Below are 22,451 nucleotides of genomic sequence, written 5' to 3'. Positions count from 1 at the left end.
AAGGGATCATTTACCGCTTCACTGAATACCAATTTGCCCATTCACAAATTTGCACTTGAAGTTTCTGTCCTTTCCCTGACTAATGTCGATCGATGCATAGATATCGCATTCTACATATTCCTACCCAATTTCATTATTCGACAAGCATTCACGACAGTTATGACGTCGTTTTCGTCCATTTCTCTTCAACTATTTATTTATTTTATAAACATACACTATTCAAGCCCTCTCTCTGGGCACCCTTATTTTTACCTTATTTTTGCTTGTACCCGTCCCCCTGGGCTTCTTCCAGGCCCTCCAAGTGCCACCTGCTTGCAAGCTCCATTTCTGTCAAACACCTCCGAGCATAATTTCTGTTCGTTTGCCTTGGTCCTTAGCTTGAGTATATTCATATAAGAATATTTTTTCTTTATTTTTTAATAGTTATATGTTCAAGTTCTTCTGTACAGTAAGTCTTCTCCAGCACAGAGGCACCTAAGTTTTTTTTTTTTACTCCTTTCATATTCTCTTTCTTCACCTTTACTTTCCACCCTCTCCTAATACTTGATTCATAGTGCAACTGTTTTGAGGCTTTCCTCCTGTTACACCTTTCAAACCTTTTAGTGTCAATTTCCATTTCAGCGCTGAATGACCTCATAGGTCCCAGCGCTTGGCCTTTAGCCTGAGGTGTATATTCAACTCAAAACTTAACAAAATCAAAGGATGGAAGTCAGACTCCCTAGTCATTTTACGTAAAAAAATATTTATTACAATTTTTCGCATATTTACAAAAATTACAAATTTCTTGATATGTACAACGATATGCTGTGAACATAAATATACTGTATAGAGTCAACGATTGATATGGGACACATAGCACGAATGCACACAGAACCATATTTACAATGCGAATCGAAAGATAATAATAATATTAAAGACGCACATTTGTAAATACATCGAAGCGTTATATTTATTTATTTTTTTATACTCTCATTAGCATCAAATATAAAGATAAATGTTCTTGAGGAAATGTGGCTTCATTCCTGCCACTGCTAACAAATTGGACTATAGCTCTGCGTCGAAGCATAGAGTTTTGTGCTAACATTAGCGATCAGAAACATACATTTTTTGCACATACACTTCTCTGACTATGCTGAATTCATTCAGTTCTCCATTTAAGTAAAGTATACTCTCATTACCTCACAACAAGATAGAGTGACTCATCTATAAAATCTAAATTATGGTAGTATTGTAGACTGTACTAAGTTGCTTTTTTTTCATCACCTGAGCACGCAAGACTTTCATTGCCATTGTAAGTCATTAGAAAAAAAAAAAACTTGAATTTTACTCCTAGAAATCAATGTAACACAAGATCCAAAGAAACGAGAAAAAAAAGGTCGTAAACTAATCACATTAGAAAGCATTTTCTTTTAAAAAAGAAAGAAAGCTAATGAACAAAAGCCATGGTTTAAGTTTTCTGAGAATACAGGTGACCAAAACATTGAAAGCAATAAGAGTCAACAAAGATTTTACTAAATACTGGGAATAAGCACTAAGCATGACTTAAGGCTTAAGGTACGAATATTGCATGAAACCACAACGAATGACGAATTAACCCAGCCTTGTTAGGTCCAAAAGGGGAAGACCCAGAGCTCTCTCTCTCTCTATACCTTGATACTCTAACACCAGTTACCTACGTCTGTAACACCAGTTACCTCCATCCTCAGACGTCAGTTAACAGTTAGGAAGACAAAGGGACAATTAGTTACAGTGTGTTTAGAAGGTGAACTTGGAAGCCATATACAACCAGGGTGGTACCGAACTGGCATTAAAAAATAAATCAATAAATAAATAAAAATAAAATAAAATGTTCCGTAATTTGACACTAGAATAACCATGTTGTTTGGTCTGTCACATAGTTCAAGGTATGTGTGATCATATATATATATATATATATATATATATATATATATATATATATATATATATATATATATATATACATACATATATATATATATATATATATATATATATATATATATATATATAATACATATATATATATATATATATATATATATATATATATAAAATATATATAGTATATATATGTTTGTGTCTATGTGTGTATTATGTATATACTTGAGTAGGTATGTGTCTGTGTCTTAATGCAAACTAAAACTACGGAAGAATCACTGTTCCCTTTTGAAATACTCTCTCCAGAATTAAATGAAAATCATAACACATTGCAACTGCTCAATAAACCTTTTCAGGTGTGAAATATCGGAGACTAATCAGTTTTTTCCCGTTAACACTTCATAAACTCGACTAATTAGAGCATGCATTTTGATTTTTACGATTTCGGAAAAAAATATGCTTAATCAAACTGGCATTTTATCATTCGAACATTTCTGTCCTAAACATTTTATTTTTTTAGTAATAACGCTGTTGGATATATTCGTTTATATATCACCGAGAGGAACGAGATAGTTTAGTAGAATTATTTATCTGAAATTATTTATAAAACGAATACTCCATCAGAGTAGAATGATTTAACCGTTCGTGTTAAAAGAGTAATATTCGCTTATATGCTGTTGAATCTGCAAATCGCTTTCCGTGAATAAACTTGCAAGTGCATAGCTTTCACTCGTTACCTCGCTCTGTAAAGAACCTTCCCAAAATATTGTGGACTAAAACGCGTTTAATCTTTTTCAAACGAAGGTCAGAATCCTAGGGAGGCAAATAAGGATTTTTTTTTTTTTTTTTTAATTTAAAGGTTAAGTAATAAACCCAATTATCGACTGACTTTGTCAGACCGTTGCTTCCAGTCCACACACTTCGCGTCTTACCTAAGTTCTAGTTTATTTTTTTTCGTAGAAAAAACTCGAAACATTAAACTATAAAACCTTTTAAAGCCTTTAACAAATATATTACGTCATGTTCCTAAAACACCTCTTATTTTTCAAGATGTATTTACAGCCAGAGTAATGGTACTGGGGAAATATTTTTCAATGTGGTGATCAACCATTTCCTGTAGGTTTTTAATATATTGATCAGTAATATGTAGTAGGAGTATTACTCTCAGTCAGTATCTCGTGATGTTGATTTCGTAAAAATACAAAGGTTTCGGGAAGTGAATTGGCATGAAGAAGTACAAAGTAGATTTGAGGAATAGTAAACATTTTTTTTTAATTATTTAAAGAACAACCAAACATGTTTGCAGTTTCCTCGCATTGCATGGACCTTGTAACACACTGCAATTTCACGTGTATGTTCAAACCGAGCGACGTAAAAAACAATTAATAACCGTTTTGTGATTGTTCACTTTTGAGCCAAATTGACTGCCAGGGGCATTTGTATTTCCCATATTTCATTTCAGATCGACGTTGATGATTCGGCTCCTGGGATCCAGTGATTCAGGGGAAAGTACTTAATTAACCCTTATGCTAGGTTGAATTAAGTACTGTGACGCTTGAACTTGAGACGTCTGAAATTTATATATATATAAAAAAGAACACTAGAATGCACTCTGTAAACTCTTAAAACACATATATGATGAATTGAAGATGAAATCAAACCTTTTGGATGTGAGACACAAAACTCTAAGTCTACATCGCACCATTGTAGGAACAGTCATCTCCCAAGCCTGCACGTGCAGGTAGAAATGACATCTTAATAATATCTCGTCTATATCCACCTCAGCCACTCTTAGGAAAGTTCCATTGTGCATCAAATCTCCCACTACTCGTCTTTCGAATTCCATGCGCATTCTTCTTCATGGCAAGATGACGGAAGACCCTCCTCTCTCCAAAGGGGTTTCGGAGGGTCGCTCGCTACCAGGTTTCCAGCGTTCCAGACTTGCTTCCCTCAAATCTCCCTTGGCGAGATCGTGTTTATATAAAACTATGACATTGTTTCTAACATGACACGAACACTTGTGGCCGCGAGAGGTTATTATTGTTTCATCTAGGACTACACGTGCGTGGCCAGGGCGCCTTGTATCACCTTGTTTCTCGGGGGCACGATGTACTGGCTGGGGTCGGCGGGCAAACCCAGTCTGGGTAGGGTGGACGTGGTATTGCCTCCGGCGATGCCGTTGCTCCGAGTGTTGACGTGGAGGGAAAGTGGGATCGAGCCGGAAAAGGCCTTGTAGCTCTGATTGGTCAGCCCGCTGGGGAAGCCGGGCGAGAACCCGTGGCCTCCGTCGGGAGTGGATTCGTGGGTCCCGGTCGCCGCGTCGAAGTCGCTGTAGTTCGGGTAAAACCGATGTGGGTTTTGGGTGACTATGCTATGCTGCGGATGGGCGTGCGGAGACCCTGTGAGGCCTCTTCCTCCTCCTCCTCCTGCGCCTTCTGCTGCAGAAGTGATGCAGTTACCCAGTGGGCCAGTGTTAGGGGTAGGTAAGCTCCCGGAGGGGGACAGCTTCTTCGAGAGTGGCTGCTGCTGCTGCGACATCGTCAGGCCGTGTTCGGAAAAGCTGTCGTACTGAAGCCCCCCGTTCGCCGTCATGTACCCGTTCTGCCGAAGGAAAGGAGAATGTTCTCAGTTAATAAAGGGCCTTGAAATATGATAAGAAAATATTGGGAGACAGTGAACGTTCAATAGCAATAAAAGATGAAACGACAAGTAGTATGTACTAATTACACTAAAGCTATATATAATGTTTGCTTATCATCTTTCTTTTTTTATTGTGTAATCTTCATTTCAACAACAACAAAAAGTAAAGACATTGCTTCATAAATTATCGTCATGTGAACAGGGAGCTCACAAAGTTCATTTCCTGAAAGCGTTTGACATTAATGTTTATAAGTAGACGAAACGTGAACAAGAGTCAAAACAATTTTGTATTTGTAATTCCATGTAAAGTATCTCAACACTCATCAGCTTTCCTCGGTACGTCCATTTCCCTGATGTGTTGTAAAAAGTACTATAATTATGTGTGTGTGTATATATTTATATATATATATATATATATATATATATATATATATATATATATATATATATATATATATATATATATATATATATATATATATAAAATTTCGACCCCTCATAAGGGAACGAAATTATTACCTACTAAAAAATTCCCCTTCGTACATATGTGAAAATATATCAATTCCGAGGTAGAGCGAATCAGATATTAAAGGACATTTGTAGCTCGAATGATTTATATGAATCATGGTGATGTGATAATTATTCATATATATATATATATATATATATATATATATATATATATATATATATATGTATATATATATATATATGTTATATATATATATATATATATATATATATATATATATATATATATATATATATATATATATATATATATATATATGTACAGTCGTCTGGATGACTTGCTGCATGAAACGGCGTTTTACGATGCTGTTCTTATTGTAATAGAAATACGATGCTAATATTTATCTGCGAACGATTATCAGCAATGATAGAAAACAGATCATCTTTATGTTTATAAGATTTATGTTCATAAAACAGTCCTTATAAAAAAATACTGCCTCTCGCTGGATGAAGGTAATATAATAAAGGGAATATGAAGAACAGGAATGGAGAATGTAGAAAAATAATCAAATTACAGATTCCAGAATATCATGTAGAAATACATGCATGGTGAAATTACATTTTTAGCTATCGAAGGTGTATAGAGCAGGAGGCACCTGTTAAGAATTTTTTTGTTTTGTCTTCAAATGAATATTCTGTTGCGAATCAGGTCAGAGAAGGCAAAGTTAAGTATATCTTAGTTTAACCAGACCACTGAGCTGATTAACAGAGGTCAGAGAAGGCAAAGTTAAGTATATCTTAGTTTAACCAGACCACTGAGCTGATTAACAGCTCTCCTAGAGCTGGCCCGAAGGATTAGATGTTGTTACGTGGCTACACACCAATTGGTTACATAGCAGCGGGACCTACAGCTTATTGTGGGATTCGAACCAAATTATATCGAGAAATGAATGTCTAATCACCAGAAATAAATTCCTCTGATTCCTCGTTGGCAGAGGGGGGAAGGCGAACTCGAGCTACCAAATCGGTAGCTGAGCACGTAACCCACTCGTCCAACGAGGAACTAGAGAAGGTAAAGCCAGAGCAGCAACCGTATTTAATGAATGACTTATTGAAGGGATTACAATTAAGTCCACGGAATAAGAATGTACATTTATTGTTAGTTACTTAGTCACTTTAGTTTTACTCTTCTGTATATTTTTACATTCCACATCAATTTCAACGAACGTTATTTAATAACATAATAGAGTTGCCCCCTCCAAAGGGACTACGCTTGAATATTTTTGGTAATCTGAGTGACGTGCTGAAGAATTAAGTGTCCTTATCACATAATGCCGCTGCATTTCAGGTTTTCACGCCCTCTCATTCAACTGTTTTTCATTTTACACTCTCAGAATTGTAGTCGATTGTAGTCGGAGTGTCGGGCAAAAGGTATGGCCTGTAGGGTCGATAGGACGATATGTTACGTTCTCTTTCACTTGATTTTTTATTTATTTATTTTTTCTTATTTTTTTATTTAAGATTAATGCAACCTTTTTTTCTTTCTAAAAATATTTTTGTCATGGTTTTTTTTTTTTTTTTTTTTTTTTTAATTTTTTTAACATTTTTGCATAGATGTTATTATTTTTTTTCCTCCCTTTGTTTCCATTTATTGAAATAATTGTTGCCTGCTGTTTTTAAGAATTGTCATTTCTTTATCAGAGAAAGATAGACGCTGGACGAAAATGTTCAAATTACTGAGATTTTGACTATAAATTTATGGTGTTTTATTTGCTGCAATTAAACAGTGAAATAAAAACTATAACACCAGGTCAGTAATGATAATAGATAATAAAGGAAAAGAGAAAGAGCAGATAGAACCTGCCTGGGTAAAAAGGTGGGGAGGGGGTGGCTTGCTTCTAAGTTGCTGCACTATGTATGTTATTCATGCGGGGAAACGATTGCTTATTTCATTGAAAGAGGGACAAAGAATCAGTTACAAGGAGTTAAGCTGAGGACTCTCTCTCTCTCTCTCTCTCTCTCTCTCTCTCTCTCTCTCTCTCTCTCTAGAACATATTTGAGTATTATTCAATATTGATGTGATGTTTTCAACCAAATGAAATATGGAATGTGTTTAGAAAGATCTCTCTCTCTCTCTCTCTCTCTCTCTCTCTCTCTCTCTCTCTCTCTCAGGATTATAATAATAATAATAATAATAATAAAATAATAATAATAATAATAATAAGCCTTCGACATGATACCACACACATGGCTAATAGAATGCCTGAAAATATATGGGGCAGAGGAAAATACCATCAGCTTCCTCAAAAATACAATGCGCAACTGGAATACAATACTTACAAGCTCTGGAATAAGACTAGCAGAGGTTAATATCAGGAGAGGGATCTTCCAGGGCGACTCACTGTCCCCACTACTCTTCGTAGTAGCCATGATTCCCATGACAAAAGTACTACAGAAGATGGATGCCGGGTACCAACTCAAGAAAGAGCAACAGAATCAACCATCTGATGTTCATGGACGACATCAAGCTGTATGGTAAGAGCATCAAGGAAATAGATACCCTAATCCAGACTGTAAGGATTGTATCTGGGGACATCAGGATGGAGTTTGGAATAGAAAAATGCGCCTTAGTCAACATACAAAAGGCAAAGTAACGAGAACTGAAGGGATAAAGCTACCAGATGGGAGCAACACATCAAACACATAGATGAGACAGGATACAAATACCTGGGAATAATGGAAGGAGGAGATATAAAACACCAAGAGATGAAGGACACGATCAGGAAAGAATATATGCAGAGACTCATGGCGATACTCAAGTCAAAACTCAACGCCGGAAATATGATAAAAGCCATAAACACATGGGCAGTGCCAGTAATCAGATACAGCGCAGGAATAGTGGAATGGACGAAGGCAGAACTCCGCAGCATAGATCAGAAAACCAGGAAACAAATGACAATACACAAAGCACTACACCCAAGAGCAAATACGGACAGACTATACATAACACGAAAGGAAGGAGGGAGAGGACTACTAAGTATAGAGGACTGCGTCAACATCGAAAACAGAGCACTGGGGCAATATCTGAAAACCAGTGAAGACGAGTGGCTCAAGAGTGCATGGGAAGAAGGACTAATAAAAGTAGACGAAGACCCAGAAATATACAGAGACAGGAGAAAGACAGAAAGAACAGAGGACTGGCACAACAAACCAATGCACGGACAATACATGAGACAGACTAAAGAACTAGCCCAGCGATGACAATTGGCAATGGCTACAGAGGGGAGAGCTAAAGAAGGAAACTGAAGGAATGATAACAGCGGCACAAGATCAGGCCCTAAGAACCAGATATGTTCAAAGTACGATAGACGGAAATAACATCTCTCCCATATGTAGGAAGTGCAATATGAAAAATGAAACCATAAACCACATAGCAAGTGAATGCCCGGCACTTGCACAGAACTAGTAGAAAAAGAGGCATGATTCAGTGGCAAAAGCCCTCCACTGGAGCCTGTGCAAGAAACATCAGCTACCTTGCAGTAATAAGTGGTACGAGCACCAACCTGAAGGAGTGATAGAAAACGATCAGGCAAAGATCCTCTGGGACTATGGTATCAGAACGGATAGGGTGATACGTGCAAACAGACCAGACGTGACGTTGATTGACAAAGTCAAGAAGAAAGTATCACTCATTGATGTCGCAATACCATGGGACAACAGAGATGAAGAGAAAGAGAGGGAAAAAAAAAATGGATAAGTATCAAGATCTGAAAATAGAAATAAGAAGGATATGGGATATGCCAGTGGAAATCGTACCCATAATCATAGGAGCACTAGGCACGATCCCAAGATCCTTGAAAAGGAATCTAGTAAAACTAGAGGCTGAAGTAGCTCCAGGACTCATGCAGAAGAGTGTGATCCTAGAAACGGCACACATAGTAAGAAAAGTGATGGACTCCTAAGGAGGCAGGATGCAACCCGGAACCCCACACTATAAATACCACCCAGTCGAATTGGAGGACTGTGATAGAGCAAAAAAAAAAAAAAAAAAAAAAAAAAAAAAATAATAATAATAATAATAATAATAATAATAATAATAATAATACTCTTCAGAGGAGAAATGGAACCCACGTCTGAATTGAAGTGATGTTAAATATTATTTGTATATATCGAGGAAAGAGAATCGAGCATTTAAAGAAACAACGTAGAATAAAGATGAAAGATCTCCAACACTGAAAATCAGAATATTATTTTAAATTACAAAAAGCAATCAACTTTGAAAACAAATTTGACAGCTCTGGAAAACGAAGACAGAATAAAACACTTTGGGGAATACTAAGTGAGAACAAAGAGAGACAAAAAAAAAAAAAAAAAAAAAAAATCAAGAATTCAGTAATCATGAAAATCAAAGAATACGTCACCGGCATTGAATATGAAGTATAAAAGTGATAAAGGCAACGATAGAGAGGTGTGGAAAATTGATTATTAAAAGAGAATCGTACATGAAAGGAAGCGTTTGGCACTACTCAATTACAACGTGGCAATAAATTGAGAAAACAGAAACCGGAAAATACGAAAATAACAGAAAACGCAGGATAACAGTGAAAGTAGGGAATATGAATCATACAATATATATATATATATATATATATATATATATATATATATATATATATATATATATATATATATGCATGTATGTATTATGCATATGAATATATATAATATATAAACTGTAGAAACCAGACAAAAAATTAATCCAAGACCAGGCATAAAAATCTAAATATCTTTGGTGTAAACTAGGGTAACACGCAATGATGTATGACTGACGGACGTACAAGAAAAAAGCAAGGCAGGAGACGAGTAACGTGCAGCACGCAAGCAAAGTATCACAGAAGTAAATTGAGAGAGAGAGAGAGAGAGAGAGAGAGAGAGAGAGAGAGAGAGAGAGAGAGAGAGAGAGAGAGAGTATAAATCTATTATGAATAGGCTGGACTGCGGCATGAAACTGAAGAGAAATGAATTGCCAATGCAGAATTTGGAGTCTTATTGAAATGAAAGGGAGTTGAGTACTATTTTTTCACAGTAATTTGTAAATTCACTTCCCTGATGTTAGGTTGAGATGAAGAAAATTCTCTACAGAGTACATCGTAATTCGTAGCATATGGAAAATATAGTTGTAATAACACTAAAGTTGATAAAATAGTATGTGATCTAGTTTGTGAACATCTTGATTTCTTTATATCGTTGAAATAGAGGCGGGCCCCCTGTTTTAGAATGTATGGTTTAGTGTGTATCTGGGAAAATGATAATGTCTGGTGGTTTTCTGATCCCTTTTGTGGACACATATGAACGAGCCTCTAGTCAGATTGTCTAAAAGTTCAGTTGCCCCTCAAAACTCACTCGTCTGAGATGTGTGGAAAGAGGTCCTTCGTACTTACTATCTTGACAGGCACGGTTCTGAACATGGCTGGAAAGATGTAAGAATTTCCAGGGTCCAGGAGATCGTTTATAGGCACAATTTTAACAAGAACCTCAATGGACGTTTGTGGAAAGATGTAAGAGTTTCCAGATTCCAGGAAATCCTTTGTACTCACCATTTTTACAGAAACTTCAGTGAACGTTTCTGGAAAGATGTAAGAGTTTCCAGATTCCAGGAAATCCTTTGTACTCACCATTTTTACAGAAACTTCAGTGAACGTTTCTGGAAAGATGTAAGAGTTTCCAGATTCCAGGAAATCCTTTGTACTCACCATTTTTACAGAAACTTCAGTGAACGTTTCTGGAAAGATGTAAGAGTTTCCAGATTCCAGGAAATCCTTTTTACTCACCATTTTTACCGGAACTTCAGTGAACGTTTCTGGAAAGATGTAAGAGTTTCCGGATTCCAGGAAATCCTTTGTACTCGCCAATTTTACAGGAACTTCAGTGAACGTGTCTGGAAAGATGTAAGAGTTTCCAGATTCCAGGAAATTCTTTGTACTCGCCATTTTTACAGGAACTTCAGTGAACGTGTCTAGAAAGATGTAAGAGTTTCCAGATTCCAGGAAATCCTTTGTACTCGACATTTTTACAGGAACTTCAGTGAACGTTTCTGGAAAGATGTAAGTTTCCAGATTCCAGGAAATCCTTTGTACTCGCCATTTTTACAGGAACTTCAGTGAACGTGTCTGGAAAGATGTAAGAGTTTCCAGATTCCAAGAAATCCTTTGTACTCGCCATTTTTACAGGAACTTCAGTAAACGTGTCTGGAAAGATGTAAGAGTTTCCAGATTCCAGGAAATCCTTTGTACTCACCATTTTTACAGGACCTTCAGTGAACGTTTCTGGAAAGATGTAAGAATTGTTTGGACGCCAAGATGCCCTCCATACTCACCATCTTGACAGGCACAGCCGAGAACGCGTCTGGAAAGATGTAAGAGTTTCTGGAGGCCATGTAATTATGGGTAGAGTCTCGATCAATCTCCTTCTCCCAGCAGTCCAGGACGGTCTCTTTATTGCTCATGGATGATCCAGTTCGCTGGTCCATATCTACCTGTTCCGGGTAAACCAGAATGTTGGACACTCGTTAAGACAACTGGAAACAGTTCTCCATAAGCCTTTTCGATTAGACTAAAACCTTTATTTGTTTCTATTACTCTCTGCCACTTTCTCTTTATGGATTTAAAGTCTTTACTTTACCTATGGATTGCGTTCAAAAGTTCTAATCTGTTAAATATGGCTTTTGTCGATTAGATGCCAAAATTAACATGTAAGATTATTTTCATGATGTTAGCCATATATATGTATATATATATATATATATATATATATATATTATAGATGTATATATATATATATATAGATATATATATGTATATATATATATATATATATATATGTATATATATATATATCTTATATATATATGAATATAGATATATATATACATATATATATATAGTATATATCTATATATATGTATGTATGATATATAGTGTGTTTTTTTTGTGGGCGGGTGTGGATGTAGCAGTGGGTATGTGTGAGTGTATGCCTGCTCGTTTTTACTGTGGTTCACAGGAAAAAACGAAACTGCTGCTACTTAGTAATTATGCAATGCCTGTTGACTAACGTTATGTGAACTCTCATTATTTTGAAAATTGTATTGTAATGTAAATCCAACAGTGTGTAAAAAACGTGCTCTATCAAGCGTATACATCCGCCAGCATATTGATTTTTATTTTTCATTTGTAAGAATCAGTTAGTTATCGTGAGAACCACAATTAGTAGAAAATTTGGTTACTACCTAACTGCATACTTTTGAATATGCTGCAACAATGACCAACTGAATGGTTATGGCTTCATAATATCCTATTTAACTGATGATCAACGAAAATCACCGTTATCTCAAATTCCACCGTAACCCGATCTCGAGATATGCTATGGTAGATTCACATCCCTTATGCCGCTCCTGATTGGTTTTTGATAAGCCAATCACAGGGCTAGAAATTCTCAGTCTCTTGAGAGAGTTCACATGGGCAGGATATGTGTTCCACCTGTCCTCAGAGATTCTTTTGAAAGACGTGTCCCTCACGAGAGGTGAAATATACATCCATCCTATGTGAACTCTCTCGAGAGACTGAGAGTTTCTAGCCCTGTGATTGGCTTATCAACAGCCAATCAGGAGCGTCGTAAGGGACGGGCCTAGACATCAGATGCACAGTTGATGTGAATCTTAACATAAACGTAACATAAACGTAAGTCTACGCTCATTCATACAGCGGAATACAACCTCCTTAAGAACCACGTTTGATGAATGGAGTTTGATGAATGGAGGAAGGACAGGACATTAATAGACTGAAGACTGACTACTTGTAGGTTATTTGGAGTCATACATGTCAGGGTAATCGTCTTTCCTAAACTCATTTCCATGGGAGGTTACAATTTTGTGATTGTTTTAATTTTGTAGTTATATATTTTTAGATATACAATTTCCTCAGCGTTTCCCGTCCCCTACTTTTGTGTCACCTCGGTAAGAAACTCGATCAGTAAATCTTCTGCAATCCAACTCTTGAACTGGCAATTCTAATCACCTCAAAAGCTGTAGATAGAATAACCAATCTTCATATTTACAGTCATGCGAATGAGCGTGTATAAGATACAAGACGCAAAAAACACACCTTAAGATCAGAGTCATTGGCCGATGAGTTCTGGTCGTTCATTTGCACCGCCACCGACTTCTCCACCAGTGCTTGCGATTTCGAATCTGTCGGTTGAAAGGTGAAATAGTTTTAAGAAAACACACACATACACACACACACACACACACACACACACACACATATATATATATATATATATATATATATATATATATTTATATATATATATATATTTATATATATGATGTATTTCAAAAAATTTTCCACACTCGGTGAATACTAATGTAAGGAGTTATTTTCAAATGTCTAATTTTTTCAAGCAATCACCATACACGAAATATATTTTGTTAAGGTCATCGCCGTCTCATATACCATAATGAATATTTGAAATGGACACGGAAATAATTCTGAGAAAATACAAAAAATATAGAAATTATCAATTTCCACCGAATTATTTTCACGTTTATATTTTATTTTCCAAGCAGTAAAAATCGAAAATAAGAAAATAAATTCTACAGATTTATTTTCACTTTTTTATATTCTTTTCCAAGCAGTCACCACCATACATTTCATAAAAATTCTACAGAATTATTTTTCCTTTTTTTTTCCAAGCAGTCACCATACATAAAATATATTCATAAAACAACATCGTTGCCGTCTCTCGCACCGGAATATTTGAAAAAAGACACGGAAATAAATCCAAAAAAAAAGGGTGGGAGAGATCTGGCAAGTGCGAAACTGGGTCACCTGCAACCGACCAAACAACATTACCTTTGTGGCGCTTGGCAGACCGTTTGCCGCACATAATAATCATAATTACGAGGAACACCAGCGACGCTCCCCCGAGCACGCCACACACCAACATGAGGACAGGCAGCGTCTCTGCAAATCAAAGGCATTAAAATTAGGGGTTTGGAAGGAAAAAAAAAAAGAAAGAAAAAAAAACAAGGCGTGATCCGGCCTTCAGGTTACTCTGGACGCGTGTGAAATTTTCCTCTCGTGCATAAGCTGTCCACATTATGTTCCTAACTTTTAACGTAAATTAAAACTTGCTAAAATCTACGGTGAAATGGAGCCTCGTTTCACCAACGAAAATTAAAATAAATACGCTACATATTATTAGTAGTAATTTTTCTGTACTGTTTAACATGGACATTATATTAGTTTTTACATTTTCGCTCTAATGAACAAATCATAAATATCCTATCCTAAAATTCCTGTATCTTTAACTCGACGCGAAACACCTTTTTCAGACCCTTTTAGGCTCTACCACAGACCTTTCCTACCCCACAACAACAACAACAACGTAGTTTGTAGGTTACTCCCCGAGCAAGCGAAAACAATATTAGAATAAATCCGCTGCTTCTGGGTCACGGCACGGGCGACTTGCTGACTGTTGATTATTATAATGTGCAGCGGCAAGTATCAGAAATAATAGAACCCGGATATTACTGATACAGTGCCAGGTGAATCTTCAAGGGAGGAGGAGGATTCGTCTCCTTTGTTAAACTTTTCTTTTGTAATTGCGTTCATACATTGACCTGGCAAGCTTGGCCGATATATTTCTTGTCAGTATTATTATTATTATTATTATTATTATTATTATTATTATTATTATTATTATTATTATTATTATTGTTGTTGTTGTTGTTGTTGTTGCTGTTGTTTGTTGTTGTTGTTGTTATTATTATTATTATTATTATTATTATTATTATTATTATTATTATTATTATTATTACTTTCTTTTGTGTTTCATGCAACATGAAAGCGTCCCTTTGTCAAAATTTTATTTTGTAATTATACGTTCATACATTAACCGGGCGAACTTGGCCGAAATGTTTATTATTATTATTATTATTATTATTATTATTATTATTATTATTATTATTATTATTATTATTATTATTATTATTATTATTTTCTTTTGCGTCTCACGCAACATAAAGGAACGTTGTGGTCCCTGAAAGATCGACCCCAGGACGAGAAATACTAATGCTTTTGTGGTACCGAAGTTGAATGAATTATTCAACGTGAAACAAATGAACGGGAGCATTCAGATACGAAAGTTGAGTGAATTAAATGAATGAAGTGGAAAATTCGCTTCGAATTCCCCAATATCGCTTGATATAAATAACTTGCATTTGCAAAATGTACTTACAAGTTGCGTGGTGTAAGGAAAATGTTCTCATTGATTAGTATAATGACCAAGCGATCGATGCTCTCTCTCTCTCTCTCTCTCTCTCTCTCTCTCTCTCTCTCTCTCTCTCTTGTGCCGAACTTTTGCGTTGAATTGCAACAGCAATAAGCTTTTAATCCTTCATACATTATAAAATTTACGTGTGTAGAGAGAGAGAGAGAGAGAGAGAGAGAGAGAGAGAAAATAGGGTCTCTCGTTTCGATATCCATGCACCATCCAGTTACAAAAAAAATAGAAATAAAATGATAAATAACTCTGGAGAGAGAGAGAGAGAGAGAGAGAGAGAGAGAGAGAGAGAGAGAGAGAGAGAGAGGAGAGACTCGCTTTTGGATATGCATGCATTATCCAGTTACAAAAAATAGAAATAAAAAAAAAAGAAAAAATAACTGGTGCGTGTCAACAAAGGCTATGACAATTATCATCGGATTATTTCCGTAGTGGAGGAATAGCATGCACGATGGTTTGTGTGCAACGGTGCTTTTATGCTTGTGTGTGTGTGTGTGTGTGCGTGTGTGTGTGGGTGTGGATGTGGGTGTATGTGTAGGTGTGTGTCAGTCAAGCGTCAGTTATCGTCTAATGTTTAACAATTTTTGCTTTTCTAACAAAGCGAATTTACTGCTTTGATAAGAAAATAAGACAAACAACCCGAATAAACTGTGATAAACATAAAAAAAAGTGAAATCCTCAAAGAATAATTCCCTCTTGCACACTTATCCCAAATAAGGAGAAAAGCAACTCGCGTGAAAGAGAGCAGTAAGTAGAACAGACGATTTAGGCAAACCAGAAAAATCTCCTTGAATTTCCTCTTAATGCCCAGATAAGCTTCCGTAACACCCCTGAGGAATTCCATTTTTCAGTGCTTGCCCTTTGTTGACGAGCGCTGATCACAATATGCTGTGTGTGTGTGCGTCTGATTATTATGATACACTGCAGCGCGGCGCATTTCATTATGATACCTTCTGTTTACATCACACAACTTGTTTAATTATGGCAGGGTTTGTTCGTCACGCGCACGCACAACTTTCAGTTGTGATAGCTACTGCTTTTCGGCGCCAGCACGTTTGACTGATACGCGCTCATTATAATATATGTTAAGGGGTCACAAGACCCCATTTAACTAAAAGGAGAGAACTGATAGCGAGATCTACCTTGGTTTGTTCCCATCACCTGTCATCCCTGTATAGTGTAGTGACTGTAGTCTGTGTGAATCGTTCAGCAAGGAGAGGGATTGATCGTGATGTTGCATGGTTGCAAGACGGGACGCTTTCTGCGTGTGGTACTCATCGCGTTTGATAGTTATGCTTTGTGTTTCCTATACACAGTCGTGTGATTATGATCGGTCGGTTCATCGTACGTCTAGGTATATAAATAGATTCGTATTTAATCATAATACTGGTTATAACGCAAAACGTGGTGGGTTATGACTTATTCTGGTTCCAATTAGTTTCCGTATTTGGGTATGATGTAGATCGTGCACGCAATACAATCACAGTTCATTGTGGTACACACAGGATGCATTGCGGTCTGTGTATAGTATACACATTACCCATTTTGATGCACTTTATTCATGTTAGTGCCTTGTCGATAACTGTACACTACGTCTGCAACAAGCACTACTTTCATTATTGTCACAGCTGTCTACAGCAGAAAGCACATCTACAGCTCAAAGCATTTGATAAGGATACTCTGTATGCAATTCAAAGCCTACTTGAATGGGATATACTGTCATCGTGACAGCGCATTTTATTATGATTTTCTTATGATTTATTATGATAGTTTTCATTGCAGAGAGGTTTAGTATTATGCGGTTTTTACAGTACATGATACATTTAGTTATGATAAATTCTGATTGTAATGTATTTCATGTATAAATATGATAAACTCTTAATGTAATGTGTATCATACATTTTGCTATGATAAACTCTTGATTGTAATGCCCATGGCATTTGGTTATGATGAATTCTTATTGCAATGTATATCACTTTTGATTATGATAAACTGTTTGCAGTGCGCCTCGGGCTTAGTTATGAGTGAATCTTGTTGCAATGCACTAAATGTTTGAATATGAAAAATCATTGCAGTGCACCTCACTTTTGATAATTATTAAGTCTGATTTCAATGCACTTCACATTTGAATATGATTAAATCTGACTGCAGTGCACCTCACTATTGATTATGATTAGATCTGATTGCAATGCACTTTGTGTTTAAATATGATTAACTCTGAATCTCTGATTAAGATTAGATTTGCTTGCCATTAACTTCACGTTGAATATGATAAACTCTAATTGCTTTGCACCTCGTATTTGATTATGATTAATTATGATTCCAATGCACTTTGCGTTTGTATATGATAAACTCTGCTTGCAGTGCACCTCATGTTTGATTATGAGTAAATCTGATTGCACTGCACTTCACTTTTAAATATGATAGATTCTGACTGCAATCCACTTTGCTCTCTGTTAAAACTTTCGTTGCATTGCAGTGCATTTCTCGTTTCATGAAAATTTGGATGCATTGTACTTTACAATGCATCTTAAGAAACTCTGATTGCATTACACCTTACGTTTGAGTATGGCAGATTGGTTACGGTGCTCAGCTCTTTATATGAAAAATGATTTATAGACAGTACGGTTTATTTTGATATAATTGTTTGTTGTTCAAAGTACAATTGTTTACGGAGCATTCCGGTTTCATATAGTTCGCGTTTAAATATGATAATGCTGTTGGGAAGTTGCAATACATTACTTCCCTAATACTATTCTGCTTGCATTTTAATAAATTTTATCTATTTGTTCATTTATAGATTATTTTGTTTATTTTTTAATCAGTAGGGTCTGTTCTTTCTGTATATTCCTTTACCTCGTCCTACTTCTTCCTAATGAACACCATATTCTCTGGAAGTTTGAATATAAAGTTAATGGCCCCTTGTGGGCTTTTTCCATATAAATAGGTTTCATCCTCTGAATAATAATATACATTTCAGTAACCGTATGCGGCGCATGTTATGGGAATGGACCCTTATTTCATTAGACATTGCGGTACTCCCTCGTTGGACGAGTGGTTTTGGCGCTTGGCTACCAATCTGGTGGTCCGAAGTTCGATTTTCGGCTCAGCCAACGCGGAACCAGAGAAATTTATTTCTGGTGACAGAAATTCACTTCTCGATATAATGTGGTTCGGATCCCACAGTAAGCTGTAGGTCCCGTTGCTAGGAGATCAATTGGTTCCTAGTCACGCGGTCTTGGTGTTGAAGGTAAGGAACGTGTTTCTATGGGACATGAGGTCAACACTTGATTCATCGGACTTTTTCTGTGTATGATATAGGACTTGCTTTTCAGCGCAGGAGGGACTTTTTTTTATTTTTCAGTAACGGCCAAACGCGGTAGTTTTTTTGTTCTTAGGGTAGTACAACGTGCGCATTAAAAAAATTACTATAATGAGAGAAATCTCTCTCTCTCTCTCTCTCTCTCTCTATTCAAAGCCTTCCTTCTGATAACTTTCTGGGAATGCCACGGGAAAAAAATTATGTCGTAAAAAGGAAAGGGGACCCAAGATCGCCCCCTTTGGAATCGCACCTAAACAAATATCAGTAAACAAAACATTAGCGTTTCACTAATAGCGGTCAAAAGGCGGACGCCCCTTCCGCTCCCCGCAGCCACGGCGGAGGAGGAGGAGGAGGACCCGGCATCCCGAGGAAGAAACCGAAATTGAAAAGAAAAGGAAGGGAAGTCGTGTGTCGGGGGCGGCGGGGGTGGAGGGGAAAAGAAGAACTGCAAGGGGGGGGGGGGGGAGGGGTGGGGGGGAGGGGAGGGGGGGGGGAAACTGGGAAGTTATCCTGCTCCGCTTTTTTAATGGCCCGATAAATCTGCATAGCGGAAAAATGAGACAAAGCGCACAAAAGACATTTCTCGAGAATAAAGAGGGACTGAATGGAAGAGAGACTTTCTTAATTGCCCCAGCTTTGTTTTCGCTAAACAATGGTTTTCCTTCCATAGATTCTCTCCCATTCCATTCAAAGGGAAGTCGCGACGATGACGACGACGACGACGATGATGATGATGATGATGATGATGAAGAAAAAGAAGGAAAGTCAAAAAGAATACGAGGAAGAGGAAAAAGCAGACGAAGCAGAAAAAGAAGAAGAAGAGGAAGAACGCCGTGACGATGAAAACAAAAGAAGGGAGGGGGAAAAGAGAAAATGGTTTTGCTTATGCACAGTGTGTTTATTTTGAACTGTTATTGATTTACAAATCACCAAGTCTCGTCGCAGTAGACTTGATGAATAGGAAATTGAAAGCGGTCGTTCATGCTTTGGTATTCGTTGTTAATTCCTCTGATGAAAAGTTCGCTCCTTAATCATCATTTATATATATGTATGGAAATTCTCGTGTTTTCCATTCTGTAGACTTCATCTGCAATTGCTCCTTGGCTCACTTGAAGTTGAGGGACGATTCTTATCTAAATTTATCCTTACAGGAACGTGTTTTTTTACCGAAGGGAGACAAATTTATCTATCGTTACTGACTATTCTGAATCATAGTGTTTATCGGAAAATGAGCTTTAGGAAATATTATAGAACTTCATGGACATCATTCGATCAGCCTGGCAAGTTTTCATAAGAGTGATAATAACTGTTATGGTTAACACATCCTGTACAAAAACAACTGGAATTATAATCATTATTATTACCTAAACAACCATAATTTTCCAATTATTTAGAACTTTCAAGATATTAACAAATATATTCTTATAAGGCTCCATTGACCGTCGTGGTTGAAATATGTTATCCAGTTGATACTGAAATAAAAGTTCCAAACAATTGTAACCTCGAAAAGACTATTAAAACCAACAATTATAGTTTTACAAGATAATGGTCCTGCAAATAATTTCTATGATTTAAAAGATAAGAATGTTTTTGACAGAAGTGTCTTACATATGATATAAGGACGAAAAAACCTACGCTTCTAGAGACTTCGCATCGTAAGGAACGGAAGTCTAGAATATGTTCCTAAGGACAAAAAAGGGAAAAAAATAATTATATGACTGCAGAATATACCAGCAAGAGGAAAAATAATGTATCAGCTATTGACTGTCATAGTCCACAATGGTTTGGGCATGAGGCGTAAATAATTGAAGTTCTCTTGCTCGCAATGACAGATAATTTAAGTATATCTTAGTTTTACCAGACCACTGAGCTGATTAACAGCTCTCCTAGGGCTGGCCCGAAGGATTAGATATTTTTACGTGACTAGGAACCAATTGGTCACCTAGCAACGGGACCTACAGCTTATTGTGGGATCCGAACCACATTATATCGGAAATGAATTTCTATCACCAGAAATAAATTCCTCTGATTCCGCGTTAGCAGAGCCGAGAATCGAACTTCGGACCACCAGATGACAGTAAACTGATCATGTAAGGAATAAGACCCACATAATTTGCATTGTTCCGTAATAACAACACAAAACAGCGTGACATTAAGATAAGTAAGGAACCAACTGCTGTATATTGTATTGGAAACGTTGCAACTGAAACGTTTTGAGTGAATGACTGCTTAGCATCTTAGCGCCTTCGAGTTGGGTACTCACTCGTCTCCTTGAGGAACACTTCCACGCCATCCGACCCGTACTCGTTGTGGACGGAGAAGTTATAGGCTCCGAAGTCTGTGGCGGCAGCGTCGTGAATGAAGAGTGTGTGCCTTATGCCCCTGCTGGTGATCTCCTGGGTGACTTCGAAACGATCTTCCTCTGAAAGAACGGGAAAGAGAGAACCGAATGAAATGGCTGACAAAGGAGGTTGAATGATAAGGACGTACATAGTGAGGCTGAATGGTTGATTAAATTATATCATAACTAAATTATATATTCTGTCGTAAAAACAAGGGTGGCCATCAACGCCAAAAGCGCCTCCGTGGCGTGATCGGTATGGTCTTGGTCCGCCACCTCGCTGGCCGCGAGTTCGATTCTCGGGCATTCCTCTGAGGGGTTAGAGATGCATATGCTGGTGATAGAAGTTCACTCTCGACGTGGTTAGCAAGTCACGTAAAGCCGTTGGTTCCGTTGCTGAATAACCTCTGGCTCCATGCAACATAAACACACCATAAAAACAAACAAAATAAAGAAATACTTCAAAATATAATATAATTAATTGAAAAAGAAGTCCCATTCATAGAATATCTTTGTCACATGCGGCAAACTCATAAAATCCAATAAAACGGAAAAAATGAAGAATACCCTTTACAATTGAAAGATATATATAAGACCGACCGGTTTCGTCATTAAATTCCCAAACCTCGCTGGAGTATAATAATTAATTCCAAAAGCGAAGGCAAACAGTTTGGTTTGCTTTCGCTGGATACAGAATGAATGGAGAGATGATTCGCTCATTATCTTTCGTGTTTGCTTGTTTTATTTATATTCGTTTGTGCGCCTCCCTCTCTGTTTGTCGCTTTGTCAGGAGTTTTTTTTTTTTTTTTTTTTTTTTTTTTTTTTTTTTTTTTTTGCCGTTTGTGATTCGTTCTATTCATATGTCAATAGTTGAAAGGAGATAAGATTTATATTATGGCGATTGTCACATCGGTGTTAAACGAACAAAACGTTTCATAATTTTTCTTCGTTGCTTCAAAAAGCAAGTCTCTCTCTCTCTCTCTCTCTCTCTCTCTCTCTCTCTCTCTCTCTCTCTCTCTCCGCACACACGAGCCTATTGCCATTGTATTTAAGTGGAATGTTGCTCTCTCTTCTCTCTCTCTCTCTCTCTCTCTCTCTCTCTCTCACCGCACACACAGCCCATTGCCATTGTATTTAAATGGAATGTTGCTCTCTCTCTCTCTATCTCTCTATCATTGTTCCAATCGGGCATGTACCAGTGAAGAAAATTAGCCTCTGCATTATAAATCAAAATAATAAATATCTAACTCGAAACCCAATGATTTCTGATAAGCGAAAGAAATATCTTCCTGATGTTCCACGTTCTTCATCGTCTGCGCAGTTATACATCTTGTTATCTTCTTTTATTTCCTCCTCCTCCTCCATCGCTAGTGTAAAGAAAAGGAGTAATTATGTTATAGACTCTCGCGGGAGAGGAGAGACGAGCGATGTTCT

The 22,451-nt window shown here is 36.9% G+C and overlaps 1 protein-coding gene across 2 annotated transcripts in view; it reads right to left on the bottom strand.

The window, feature by feature from the left end:
• Positions 1-2,099: 2,099 nt before the first annotated feature.
• LOC135218468 (irregular chiasm C-roughest protein-like) overlaps positions 2,100-22,451 on the bottom strand; it is a 114,135-nt gene continuing 93,783 nt past the window's right edge. For both annotated transcript variants that reach the window (XM_064254795.1, XM_064254804.1), the window contains 5 exons: positions 20,940-21,098; positions 13,923-14,033; positions 13,170-13,255; positions 11,387-11,545; positions 2,100-4,500 (listed from right to left, as the gene is read on the bottom strand). In XM_064254795.1, the coding sequence (XP_064110865.1) occupies positions 3,955-4,500; positions 11,387-11,545; positions 13,170-13,255; positions 13,923-14,033; positions 20,940-21,098 (1,061 nt within the window). In that variant the 3' untranslated portion in view covers positions 2,100-3,954. The remainder of the gene's footprint in view (positions 4,501-11,386; positions 11,546-13,169; positions 13,256-13,922; positions 14,034-20,939; positions 21,099-22,451) is intronic.

The sequence above is a fragment of the Macrobrachium nipponense genome, chromosome 19 (assembly GCF_015104395.2).
Source record: "Macrobrachium nipponense isolate FS-2020 chromosome 19, ASM1510439v2, whole genome shotgun sequence".
Lineage (NCBI taxonomy): Eukaryota > Metazoa > Arthropoda > Malacostraca > Decapoda > Palaemonidae > Macrobrachium > Macrobrachium nipponense.
The sequence above is the reverse complement of the archived record's forward strand: the minus strand, read 5'-3'. Positions and strand labels throughout refer to the sequence as shown.